The 14,650-nt window shown below is 40.1% G+C and overlaps 1 protein-coding gene across 1 annotated transcript; it reads left to right on the top strand.

Annotated features, from left to right (window-relative positions):
• Positions 1-3,050: 3,050 nt before the first annotated feature.
• Positions 3,051-14,217, top strand: ankrd1a (ankyrin repeat domain 1a (cardiac muscle)). The gene is made up of 9 exons (XM_079248504.1): positions 3,051-3,137; positions 6,909-7,052; positions 8,988-9,119; positions 9,198-9,305; positions 9,388-9,486; positions 9,569-9,667; positions 11,488-11,586; positions 11,737-11,835; positions 12,735-14,217. The coding sequence occupies exons 1-9, from the start codon at positions 3,111-3,113 to the stop codon at positions 12,825-12,827; spliced, it is 900 nt and encodes a 299-aa protein (XP_079104630.1). The 5' UTR covers positions 3,051-3,110; the 3' UTR covers positions 12,828-14,217.
• The last annotated feature ends 433 nt before the right edge of the window (positions 14,218-14,650 follow it).

Consider the following 14,650-nt stretch of genomic DNA (forward strand, 5'->3'; position numbering starts at 1 on the left):
AGAGATATAATCCCTCCAGCGTGTCCTGGGTCTTCCCCGGGGTCTCCTCCCAGAGGGGCGTGCCTGGAACACCTCACCAGGGAGGTCCAGGAGGCATCCTGACCAGATGCCCGAGCCACCTCAACTGGTTCCTCTCGATGCGGAGGAGCAGCGGCTCTACTCTGTTCTCCTCCCGGATGACCGAGCTCCTCACCCTATCTCTAAGGGAGAGCCCGGCCACCCCAGATCGACTGGTAAATCGAGAGCTTCACCTTTTGCTCCTTCTATGATGGAAATGATTTCCGTTTTCACTACCTCATGAATTTTCCATTTTTTCTCACCTGATAAACAAATCGACATCTGTAATGTTTATCTAGATGCAGAAGGATTCCAAGCTGGTTTTATTGCATTTCATTTCAATTCCTTTATATTATTTTATTTCCGATTTAGTTATTTATTTTATTTTGTTTCAATTTTTCATTTTATTTTATTTAATTTTTCATTTTATTTATTTTATTATATTTTATTTTATTTTACAGCTGAAACATGACAGACTCTTCAAAAAGAAGAAGGATAAAGTGTTTGATTGACTCAGTTCTCTGCTGTTTCTCAGCAGCTTCTGTCACAGAAATTATCCCAAATTCAGACTTTTAATTTGACGCGTTACCATGACATCTAGAGACGTCCTGAAATGACCTCAGGACCCCCACTTCAACAGCCGCGCAGATGATTTCATTGATTCATTGTTGTAACAAAACCCTCCAACAGCTGGTGGTTCCAGGGATGAAGAAGTGGAAAAAAAATATTTTGGCAGAAACACGTCCAGCAGTTCATCAGCCCACCCTTCCTCTTCCTCCTCGTCCTCCTCGTCCTTTCCTTTGGTCTCCAAGTCATTTTCCTTCCGTCTCCTCTTTGATCTGTATCTAAGTCCATCTACCATCTAAACCTTGTTGTGTTGTTGTTTGTTTGTTTTTTTTTCCATTTATGACCCAAACTGATAAATTTCCTGGAAGTTTTTCCAAAAATTTGTTGTTTCCAGAGAATAAATGTTGATTATTTCCCTTCAAGGTCGCAAGCAGGCCAAGCTGTGGGCCAGAGGCGTTGTGTCGGGGTCTGCAGTCCAGCAGGTTTCCCGTGTATTCCTGCTTCAACACACCTGAATCAAATTAAATGGATCCAACAGCCTATCAGGTTGTGCACAAAGACTCATTAATCAGAGTCAGGTGTGTTGGAGCAGGGAAACATGGAAAACCTGCTGGACTGTGGACTGACGGGAGTCTGGAGCGCCGTCGGAGCGCCATCTCCACAGCTTGCTCCTTTCAGGAACATCTTCGACCCTGAACTCATCGTCAGCATTCACATGCCTGAATCTGCCGGGATGCTGCCCCCCCCCCCCCCCCCCCCGGATGCTCAGGATGAATAAAGTTTGACATCTCTCACTCTCTGGCCTCTGATTAACGGTGAACTCATGCAGCATGTGACCACCCGTCACTGTAAGAGTATGTTGCATATGTCGCTGTGAGATGTGTCATATGCAACATGAGCACATTCATCAGCTGCCGCGTCAGCCGGCATCGGACCGGCGGACGGTGGACATCCATATGTGACCGGACGCCACTCACCCGCAAGATGTTTGGAAGTGTGACTATTTATTCCTTCAGCTCCATAAAACTGTCTCCTCGCGGTGACATCACTGCATTTCTCTTTGACTGCAGGCTCAGTTTGACAAAGACTGTGTGTGTGGGAAGATGTCTCACTCTGTTATCATTAACATAGAATGAATTAAAAACCTCAAGCCGCCTCATGTTTTTACTGTTACTGACATCAAATCTGAGAAATGCTGCAGGTGAAACTTGTACCAACCTGGAAGGAAACACATCTTCACATCTGCTGTAGAAAGTTGTTTACTCCCGACTTTCTGGCACCATCCTGCAGGTCATCGATGTTCATTGGTGTACCTCAGGGCTTCATATTAGCTCCACTTTTATTTTCAATGGATATTCTTCCTATTCAGCTTATTTTAGGCTCGTTATGCAGATGATATCCTGTTATACATATCTTAAGTCCCATGACGTTGCTGAACGACTTGTACTTTATAAATGCTCAACATCTGCAAGAAATGGATCGATGAACATTTTCTGCATCTTAAAAGAAAAATGGAAGTTATTGTTTGTTCACTGGGTGAATATGAAACTCAGATCACAAAACCCAGAGAGCTTTCTCCTCTTTTACTTCATTTGTCTTGTGTTCTTGTTTTAAAATGTCTCTAGAGAACTTTGTGATTTGAAAGGTGCTTTATGAATAAAGTTTTACACCATGCTGAGACATGTTACATTCCAGTTAACTGGGAATCACCAGCTGCTGCTAAAATCCTGGTTTCTGTCAGATCTTTGCTGCTTTTCACATGTAAAAGTAAAGAAATAGGAAGAAAAGATGAGTCATTATGATGTTTTCCTGGAAGTTGTTTATTAAACCATGACATAAAGCTTTGATGTGTCTGAATGGTAAATATTCTTGTTAAAATGAATTTAGCATTTAACAGAAAGTCAGAGTGACAATGTTATTTTTTATTCCCGTTTATCTGGAATAAAAACATAGTTTCTGTGTTTATGTCATTTAATGTTGTTCAGTTTTTAATGACAACTCTGTCTGAAAGAAACTGCAGCATCTTCATGATATTAGCTGCATCACTTTGGTTTCCTTGGATACAATGGAACAAATCCATGAAAATATTTGATAAAATGAATGATTCGGATTACAAAATACAGACAGAAATATAGACGCTGGACAAGAATTAGGATACGTCTCAAATGCAGTTACAGTGGGAAAAGAGAAGAATATATTTGTATGTTGAGCCATTCTAAACAGAGTGACACATCTTACTTCTCTACTGTCTCTGCATGCTGACACAGAGATACCCATATTAGGAAGGAGTGGGATGGGGCAGGGAGGGGGGGTGCTCAGAGATGTTGCAGGAGTGTAATATGATCTGAGAACAGTGGCAGAAGTTTTTTTTCTTTTTGTTCTGTCCAGGTTATAAAAGCAGCGAAGCTGCAGAAGCTGCAGAGCAGACGGACAGAGAGACGCTGCGAGACAGAGACAGCTGGACGTACAGCTTCACATCCAGGAGAATGGGACTGCACAGCGTGGAAGAACTGGTAAGAAAACTGGCAGGGAGGACGTCTGGGAACTTTTAGAGCTGTGATTCCTCTTCATTTTCTGATTTTATGAGGAGAAAATGAAACTTCTACCATAAAAAAGTCTTTTAATTTCCGAGAGATGAAAGCAGAACAGATGAGGGAATGATGCAAGCAGAGATGGAGTGTGTGCAGCTGGAGGACAGAGATTTATTGATCCAGATAGTAGGATGACATTTGCAAATGGATTATCTGGATATCAGTGAATCATCCGGTACGATACACCACCAGTCACTGGAGGACACACTCATTTACCATCATGTTTATACACACACTCATTTACCATCATGTTTAAACACACACTCATTTACCATCATGTTTATACACACACTCATTTACCATCATGTTTAAACACACACTCATTTACCATCATGTTTATACACACACTCATACACCATCATGTTTATACACACACTCATTTACCATCATGTTTATACACACACTCATTTACCATCATGTTTATACACACACTCATTTACCATCATGTTTATACACACACTCATTTACCATCATGTTTAAACACACACTCATTTACCATCATGTTTATACACACACTCATTCACCATCATGTTTAAACACACACTCATTTACCATCATGTTTATACACACACTCATTTACCATCATGTTTATACACACACTCATTTACCATCATGTTTATACACACACTCATTTACCATCATGTTTATACACACACTCATTTACCATCATGTTTATACACACACTCATTTACCATCATGTTTAAACACACACTCATTTACCATCATGTTTAAACACACACTCATTCACCATCATGTTTAAACACACACTCATTTACCATCATGTTTATACACACACTCATTTACCATCATGTTTAAACACACACTCATTTACCATCATGTTTATACACACACTCATTCACCATCATGTTTAAACACACACTCATTTACCATCATGTTTATACACACACTCATTTACCATCATGTTTATACACACACTCATTTACCATCATGTTTATACACACACTCATTTACCATCATGTTTATACACACACTCATTTACCATCATGTTTATACACACACTCATTTACCATCATGTTTATACACACACTCATTTACCATCATGTTTAAACACACACTCATTTACCATCATGTTTAAACACACACTCATTTACCATCATGTTTAAACACACACTCATTTACCATCATGTTTATACACACACTCATTTACCATCATGTTTAAACACACACTCATTTACCATCATGTTTAAACACACACTCATTTACCATCATGTTTAAACACACACTCATTTACCATCATGTTTATACACACACTCATTTACCATCATGTTTATACACACACTCATTTACCATCATGTTTATACACACACTCATACACCATCATGTTTATACACACACTCATTTACCATCATGTTTAAACACACACTCATTTACCATCATGTTTATACACACACTCATTCACCATCATGTTTATACACACACTCATTTACCATCATGTTTATACACACACTCATTTACCATCATGTTTATACACACACTCATTTACCATCATGTTTATACACACACTCATTTACCATCATGTTTAAACACACACTCATTTACCATCATGTTTAAACACACACTCATTTACCATCATGTTTAAACACACACTCATTTACCATCATGTTTATACACACACTCATTTACCATCATGTTTAAACACACACTCATTTACCATCATGTTTAAACACACACTCATTTACCATCATGTTTAAACACACACTCATACACCATCATGTTTATACACACACTCATTTACCATCATGTTTAAACACACACTCATTTACCATCATGTTTATACACACACTCATTCACCATCATGTTTATACACACACTCATTTACCATCATGTTTATACACACACTCATTTACCATCATGTTTATACACACACTCATTTACCATCATGTTTAAACACACACTCATTTACCATCATGTTTATACACACACTCATTCACCATCATGTTTATACACACACTCATTCACCATCATGTTTATACACACACATATAGACCATCATGTTTATACACACACTCATTTACCATCATGTTTATACACACACTCATTTACCATCATGTTTATACACACACTCATTTACCATCATGTTTATACACACACTCATTTACCATCATGTTTATACACACACTCATTTACCATCATGTTTATACACACACTCATTTACCATCATGTTTATACACACACTCATTTACCATCATGTTTAAACACACACTCATTTACCATCATGTTTAAACACACACTCATTTACCATCATGTTTATACACACACTCATTTACCATCATGTTTAAACACACACTCATTTACCATCATGTTTAAACACACACTCATTTACCATCATGTTTAAACACACACTCATACACCATCATGTTTATACACACACTCATTTACCATCATGTTTAAACACACACTCATTTACCATCATGTTTATACACACACTCATTCACCATCATGTTTATACACACACTCATTTACCATCATGTTTATACACACACTCATTTACCATCATGTTTATACACACACTCATTTACCATCATGTTTATACACACACTCATTTACCATCATGTTTATACACACACTCATTTACCATCATGTTTATACACACACTCATTTACCATCATGTTTATACACACACTCATTCACCATCATGTTTATACACACACTCATTTACCATCATGTTTATACACACACTCATTCACCATCATGTTTATACACACACTCATTTACCATCATGTTTATACACACACTCATTTACCATCATGTTTATACACACACATATAGACCATCATGTTTATACACACACTCATACACCATCATGTTTATACACACACTCATTTACCATCATGTTTATACACACACATATAGACCATCATGTTTATACACACACTCATTTACCATCATGTTTATACACACACTCATACACCATCGTGTTTATACACACACTCATACACCATCATGTTTATACACACACTCATACACCATCATGTTTATACACACACTCATTTACCATCATGTTTATACACACACATATAGACCATCATGTTTATACACTCATTTACCATCATGTTTATACACACACTCATACACCATCGTGTTTATACACACACTCATACACCATCGTGTTTATACACACACTCATACACCATCGTGTTTATACACACACTCATACACCATCATGTTTATACACACACTCATTTACCATCATGTTGCTGAACAGTGGAAGAATTGCTGCTTCTCGTCAATCAGTGGGTCAAACTACGGTGTCCCTGAAGGGCCAGCCGTAACAGCAAACTAATAAACACAATGACAGTTTACAAAACATAACAAATAAAGAAACACGACTGTTTCAACCTTCGGAAGAGTTTTTCAGTTCATCATTGTGTTTTTTAATTTGGTGTTGTGTTTTCAGTGTGTTGTTGTGTAGATGTTGTTGTGTGTTTTGTCAATGTGGTTTGAACTTCAGGGCCTCCGTATTAAACAGATCAAATCATCCTAATTCATTCACATGTGAATCTTTTGACGTTTTACTTCATATTTGCTCCTGGATGAGATATATAGATGATTATGGACTGTAAGTCATGATGAAGTGTGTGTGAGTGTGTGTGTGTGTGTGTTAATGTGTCCATGCTGTCGTGTCTATCATCAGCATCATGGATCTTCTTTCTGCAATGTCTTCCTGATCAGGTGACCGGGAAGAGGTCAGAGGGCAAAGAGGGTTTCCATGGCGGCGTTTACGAGGCGGCTGTGAGTCAGGAGAAGCAGGATGGCGTCAGGTCGCACCAGGAGCCGGGAGCATCGGAGGAGGAGGTCAACGTGGCGGCTCTCAACGTGAGATCAGCAGCTTATTTCGGCTTCAGTTTACAGGAAACTGCATGAAGGAGATAATAAGATGCTGTATGATTTCCCACAGTTCCCATTATGACCACATAGTTTTCACGTACTGTCATTTCTTATGTTATGATTTTTCATCAGGAATCTGGGTTCATACCACAAACAGAGCATAAAACATGTATTTTAAAAAGAAAATATTATTAAAAACTATGTTTTTTAAAAAAATAATACATTGGAACATATTGTCATGAAAATGTAACATATTTATATTTTATTTTAGTTTTTCAGATAAAATCTTTCCAACAACTTCTTTTTACTATATTTTAATGTTCTTATGCTTATTATTGATAAAGGCATTAATATTTGAAAATATATTTAAAATCTGTCTATGAGTTTCAGTCAGAAGTTGTTAAAGAGATATGATTTAATAAAATGAAATAAAATACGAACACATTGCATTTTCATTCTATTTTATAAGAAGGGCCATTTTGGTACATGTGTTATAAAGTGTGATTTCTTTTTCTTTTTCTTTTTTTTTTTTTTTTTTTGCTTTGTTTTTAAAAATGCCTCAAGGTTTAAAGGGTTATAAAACTTGTTATATATAAATGTAAAAATAGTTCATACATAACAATAGAAAAAACGTTTTTAATCACATTTTATTCTTTAAAAAAATACATAGATATGCTAATTTTGTCATAAGAAACCAAGATTTTTTTATATGAGAAAAATTAAAAAATATTTAATATTTTGAAAAATGAGAATACAAGATAAAATTTGGTATAAAGTTATTACAACCTTCACAAAGTCTGTAATGAATCACAGCATTGATTTATTAATAATCTGTTATAAACTCATACCAATTGCTCCAAGTAAAATAAATGAAAAAAAAAAAAGATTTTATTTTGATTTTTCTTTTTTTAAAATTGGGGGTTCTTATGATAAAAAAAAGGGGCTTAAAAACATAAAAACATCACTGAAAACTTCATGGCTTGGTTTGAAGGTATAAGATTCAAATATGAATATCTTACAGTTTAATGCACTTGTATGTAGTGCATTAAACGTTTCTGGTTGTAGATTCATAAAATCATAGAAAAGCATAAACTAGCTGGCTAGCTAACTTAGCTAGCTAGCTAGCTAGTTAGCTAGCTAGCTAACTTAGCCTGCGCGTTCAAGGCATCATATTTGGTGAAGCTAAACTGAGTCAAATTAGTTACTTTTTACTTCATTTTATGACATTGTTCATGATCTAAAAATTCATTTATCTCCTTCACTGTTTGAGCTTTAACTTCTAATGAGAACTAAGAAAATATCCATCATGCTAATGTCCAGCTTGAACTCAATCCAAAATTGTTTTTCTCTTCTTGATTCTGCAGACCTAAATAAACCAGATAATCATCTTATTTGATATTTATTTCACAATTTATTAAAAATTAAACATTTAAAGTTTAAATAATCCCCTTTAAATCATCCTCAGTCTGACTGGCGTTACGGATCTATTTAATTGAAACAGCACTGACAGTCAAACTGACATGAATATTAAAGTAGAAAATTTATATTAAAGCTATAATCTGATATCATGTGATCAAACTGAACTATTAAAAATGTATTTATATGAAAAATGCACCTTTCATGTTGCAGGAAATGTAAAAATGTTCTGTTTTTCAGTGAACAATCAGCAGGTTTAATGTTTAGTGTTGATGTGTGCTTCCACCTAGTGGTAAACCAGGGTAACACACTGAGTCTTTATAAGACTGAACCTTCATGTCAACATGTTTAAATGAAAAAATATGTTTAACTCTGCATTTTAAAACCTCAAAACAACAGAAATCTGGTGTTTTACTCTTTAAACAGTTTATATTGCATGTCGCTGAATGTTCAGACTGTTTCTCTGACATGCTGATGAAGGCCTCTGGTTCATCTCCTCCTCATCAGATGGATAAGAGCGGCAGACTGAAGCTGGAGACAGTGGATGACCTCTTCAACATCCTGCAGCTGAGGAAGAGGAGGAGAGAGAGGAAGGCTCCTGAAAGGCACCAGAAACATCAGCCAGAGCCCGAGGCCGTGGTAAAAGACCTTCCTGACTCGAAGTTATGGTGAGGTTTGCAACCTGCACGTTGAACCGCCTGGTTTGGCTTCTTCCAGCCGGAGACGGTGGACGAGCAGCTGTTCCTGATGGCGGCCGTGGACAACAAGCTGGCGGTGGTGGAGAAGTTCCTGGCCGACGGAGGAAACCCAAACGCCGCAGACAACGTAAGAGACGTGGCTAAATGTCCTGCAGAGATCCACACGTTTAGTGCTCAGTCACTACAGGGATGTTCTGCCTCATTCTCAGTTCCAGAGAACAGCTCTGCACAAAGCCGCGTTCAGGGGCCACGTGGAGGTGATGAAGCGACTCCTGGAGGCCGGCGCCGCCGTGGAGAGAAGAGACAAGGTGAGCGGATCCACCAAACCACGATGCAGCTGGCTCTGCTTGCCGTTCCACACAGACCGACAGCTTGGTGTGTGTGTTTCAGCTGGAGGCCTCAGCGGTCCACTGGGCCTGCAGAGGAGGCAGCCTGCCGGCCCTGCAGCTCCTCCTGGACCAGGGAGCCAAGTTCTCCTCCAGAGACAAGGTGGGTTGGAAGTCACCACATGTCACGTGCAAAAAGATGCAGATGCCTGTGGTGAACCAGAAGTGGATCAGATCCTAGTGGTCTGGGTGGATCAGATACTAGTGGTCTGGATGGATCAGGTCCTAGTGGTCTGGGCGGATCAGGTCCTAGTGGTCTGGGTGGATCAGGTCCTAGTGGTCTGGGTGGATCAGATCCTAGTGGTCTGGGTGGATCAGATACTAGTGGTCTGGATGGATCAGGTCCTAGTGGTCTGGGTGGATCAGGTCCTAGTGGTCTGGGTGGATCAGGTCCTAGTGGTCTGGGCGGATAAGGAACGAGTGGTCTAGGCGGATCAGATCCTAGTGGTCTGGGTGGATCAGGTCCTAGTGGTCTGGGCAGATAAGGAACGAGTGGTCTAGGTGGATCAGGTCCTAGTGGTCTGGGTGGATCAGGTCCTAGTGGTCTGGGCGGATAAGGTACGAGTGGTCTGGACGGATCAGGTCCTAGTAGTCTGGGTGGATCAGGTCCTGGTGGTCTGGATGATTCAGGACTAGTGGTCTGGATGGATCTGGTCCTAGTGGTCTGGGTGGATCAGGTCTAGTGGTCTGGGTGGACCTGGTCCTAGTGGTCTGGGTGGACCAGGTCCTGGTGGTCTGGATGGATCAGGTCCTAGTGGTCTAGATGGATCTGGTGCTAGTGGTCTGGATGGATCAGGTCCTAGTGGTCTAGATGGATCTGGTGCTAGTGGTCTGGATGGATCAGGTCCTAGTGGTCTGGGTGGACCTGGTCCTAGTGGTCTGGATGGACCTGGTCCTAGTGGTCTGGGTGGATCAGGTCCTAGTAGTCTGGGTGGATCAGGTCTAGTGGTCTGGATGGATCAGGTCCTAGTAGTATGGGTGAATCAGGTCCTAGTAGTCTGGGTGGATCAGGTCCTAGTGGTCTGGATGGATCAGGTCCTAGTAGTCTGGGTGGATCAGGTCCTAGTAGTCTGGGTGGATCAGGTCCTAGTAGTCTGGGTGGATCAGGTCCCAGTAGTCTGGGTGGATCAGGTCTAGTGGTCTGGATGGATCAGGTCCTAGTAGTATGGGTGAATCAGGTCCTAGTAGTCTGGGTGGATCAGGTCCTAGTAGTCTGGGTGGATCAGGTCCTAGTAGTCTGGGTGGATCAGGTCCTAGTGGTCTGGATGGATCAGGTCCTAGTAGTCTGGGTGGATCAGGTCCTAGTAGTCTGGGTGGATCAGGTCCTAGTAGTCTGGGTGGATCAGGTCTAGTGGTCTGGATGGATCAGGTCCTAGTAGTATGGGTGAATCAGGTCCTAGTAGTCTGGGTGGATCAGGTCCTAGTGGTCTGGATGGATCAGGTCCTAGTAGTCTGGGTGGATCAGGTCCTAGTAGTCTGGGTGGATCAGGTCCTAGTAGTCTGGGTGGATCAGGTCCTAGTGGTCTGGATGGATCAGGTCCCAGTAGTCTGGGTGGACCTGGTACCAGAAACCCAGACAGACCAGGAACTTAGTGGACTGAAATGTCATCAAGTCCAGATTTAGGTTTTTATTCACTAGATTGATTCTCTGTTCTGTTGTTTGTTTTAAGTTTTAATTGAAATAAACATAAATTTATTTTCTGATTTATAAAAAAAACATGAAATTGATGCTTCAAGACAAACAAACAACTCAGTAAAGCTACATTAGAATAAAATAGAAACTCTAAATGAAGAGCTGGAGTCTACACCTCTTTCTCTCTCTCTGGCTCTCTCTCTCTCCCTCTCTCTATCTATCTACCTCTGTCGCCACCTGGTGGCCGGACACAGCATCCGTCCTCATTGTTTTCTTTTTCTACTGCGCAGCTGCAAAGCACGCCTCTACACGTGGCCGTGAGGACGGGACACTGCGACTGCGCAGAGCTTCTCATCCACTGTGGAGCCGACGTGAACGTCAGAGACAGAGTGAGCGTCCCCACGTCCTGACTGGTTTCCCGTCTGACCTGTTTCCCGACTGACTGGTTTCCATCTTGACTGGTGTCCAGTCTGACTGGTTTCCAGTCTGACTGGTTTCCAGTGTGTCTCCATGGTGGTGAACATGTGTTTCCTCTGCAGGACGGAGACACGCCGCTGCACGACGCCGTTAGAATAAACAGATTCAAGATGATCAAGCTGCTGATGATGTACGGAGCCGATCTCGGCACCAAGAACTCGGTGAGAACCGTTCTGCACACGTCTGACATCCCAGTCTAGTTCCGCCTGAAGATCGGACCACAACATTACCAGTATACGGTACCACAAAAACCAGTCAGTCTGCAGAAGCACAGAGGAAACATGAAGAATAAAAATATGAATCAGTGTGAAGATTCAGCATCTCACCATCCTGCAGTTTGTTCATTCACTTTTCGTCAGATTTACGACATAAAACAAAGGGAAAACATGACAAAAACAACTCATTTAAATAAGACAGTAGAATAAATAGATTCATAAAGACATTTATTATAATATATCTACTGAAATATATTTTTAAAAAAACACAAACGTAAAAAAATTATTTAATGCTTTTATTTTTTTATATATTACCACATATATAAAACATGCTGTTTTATTAATGTATGTTTTCATATTTATATTTAAAAAAATAAAACTAAAAAATATAATTAAAATGTGGAAATATATTCAAATGAAGACATAAGTAGAAAAAAGATATAATATATAAAAATATATAAAAAAGAATAAAAGTTGAATAAAAATGTGAACAATGAGGAAATATGTGAAACTATAAATTGGAATAAAAAGGAATAATTACTCAAATTTATACATATTTATTGTTTCATGTATTTTTCTATATATTATTATAAGATCATTAAGATTTTTATGTTTAGTTTATTTCACATGTATATTATTTATTTATGTATAATAATTCACATTTTAGATCTTCATTGTTTCTCTCATTTTTATTTCATTTTTAATGTTTAGACATTCATGGATCTGTATCCAGTATCGTATTTATTTAGTTATTCAGGTATTTGTCTCGTTAGTTATGTTTCCACACCAGTAAGCGGAACGAAATGCTCCCAGTTTCCATTCTGTTGTGTGTCTGCTCCCTGCAGGAGGGGAAGACTCCCCTGGAGACGCTGAACTCCTGGCAGAGTGGAGCGAAGAGCCTCCTGTGCAGCTTCAGCGCTGAAAAGTCTGGACAGTAGACGGGAACAGTCTGGGTCTGGTTCTGCTGGGAGAACTGGGATTGTCAGGCCTGAACTGGAGCTGTGATGCAGAAACTTGCTGGGCAACGTCTCCGTGTGTTTCTCCAGGAGGCTGAGGCGACGTCGGCGTGACGCGGTTTTTATTAACTGGTTTCTGACGTCGCTGTCGGAGTTTAAACGTTTCTTTAACACTGAACTGATTGTCAGGGTTTATTTTTTAGACATGCTTTAGTTTTCCAGGTTTTCCAGGTGCAAACAGAGCTGAGCCAGACCTATAGACCGTATATGAAAGATGGACGGAGTCTCCTGTGCATAAAACTGCAGTTCCCCCTTCATCCACTAGGGGCTGCAAAACAGCAAATCCCCATAGACTCCCATGTTAAAAAGACCAACTTCACAGCAGAAATAAACATGTTTACAGCAGGAATAAACATGTTTACAGCAGGAATAAACATGTTTACAGCAGGAATAAACATGTTTACAGCAGGAATAAACATGTTTACAGCAGGAATAAACATGTTTGCAGCAGAAATAAACATGTTTACAGCAGGAATAAACATGTTTACAGCAGGAATAAACATGTTTGCAGCAGAAATAAACATGTTTACAGCCTGGTTCAGAAATCCATTTTAGGTTTAACAGGTCAGGTTTACCTTCATGACAACTGTGGGGGGAGTGAATTTTTTTTCTAACTTACCCATTTTAAAGTAATTTAATCTCGAAGTTCATCATATTTAGGGGCGTGTCCTTTTGATTGACAGGTACCCGATCTCCCGCTTCAAGTCAGAACGTAGAACAACCGCGGTTTTTAGCCGGTTAACAACGTGACTTAGCTTTAGCCCGCTTACCTCCGTTAGCTGATTAGCTCCTGTTATCTCTGGGTTAGCTCGGTTAGCTCTTAGCTACAGAAAGCTCAGAGTTCGCTCCGTGTCAATCATCCACCATGACGCTCACGGCCCCCTCTCAGCTCCACCTCTTTGCCCATATTTGTATTTTCCGGGCGAGACGACACCAATGCCCCTGCCAAGATGGTGATGGTAGGAACCGCCCACCAATGGGTGATGTCACAGAGGCTCCGTCCATCTCTTTATATACAGTTTATGTCCAGACCAAGTGGGGGGGACGGGTGTCCTTCCACATTCAGAGCCCCCGAACCCCAATCCTTCGGTCTGATGTGTTGGGAGGCAGACAGACTGGTTTTATGTCAGGTCCACGTGGATCTCTCCACTCGTCTGGAAACGTCCTGGAAGCAGACGTTCGATGCGTGTGAGGAGATGAGATGTTGATGGTGGTTCTGAGGAGGTTCGACAACGATGAAAACAGATGCCGATGTGGTTTATAACATCTTTGTTTAATGGGACTTTTATTTATGGACTAAAATAAATTTCAATAAAAAACAAGCAAATGTATCCTGAAGTTTCTTTAGTTTTTACGTGGATGTTAAGTTTGTGATTCATGACAAGACAAAATACAGACATATTCTCTACATACATGCATAAACACACACACACATATATATATATATATATATATATATATATATATACACTCTTCAGCATCTTAGCTGCTCCTTGGACTCATTTCTTCTGGATGGAAATGTTGCTTTCACCCTCCAGGCCTTCTCCAGGTCTTCTTTGAGGTCTTGGTACTTCTCCAGTTTCTCCTTTTTCCTGATATTTCCATCATTGGGGATGGATACATCGATCACTACGGCTTTCCTCTGCTGCTTCTCCATGATCACCATGTCCGCTTGGTTGGCCACCACCATTTTATCTGTCTGGATGTGGAAGTCCCAGAGGATCTTAGCCCTCTCATTCTCTACC

This window comes from Telmatherina bonti, assembly GCF_933228915.1.
Source record: "Telmatherina bonti genome assembly, chromosome: 11".
Taxonomy (NCBI): Eukaryota; Metazoa; Chordata; class Actinopteri; order Atheriniformes; family Telmatherinidae; genus Telmatherina; species Telmatherina bonti.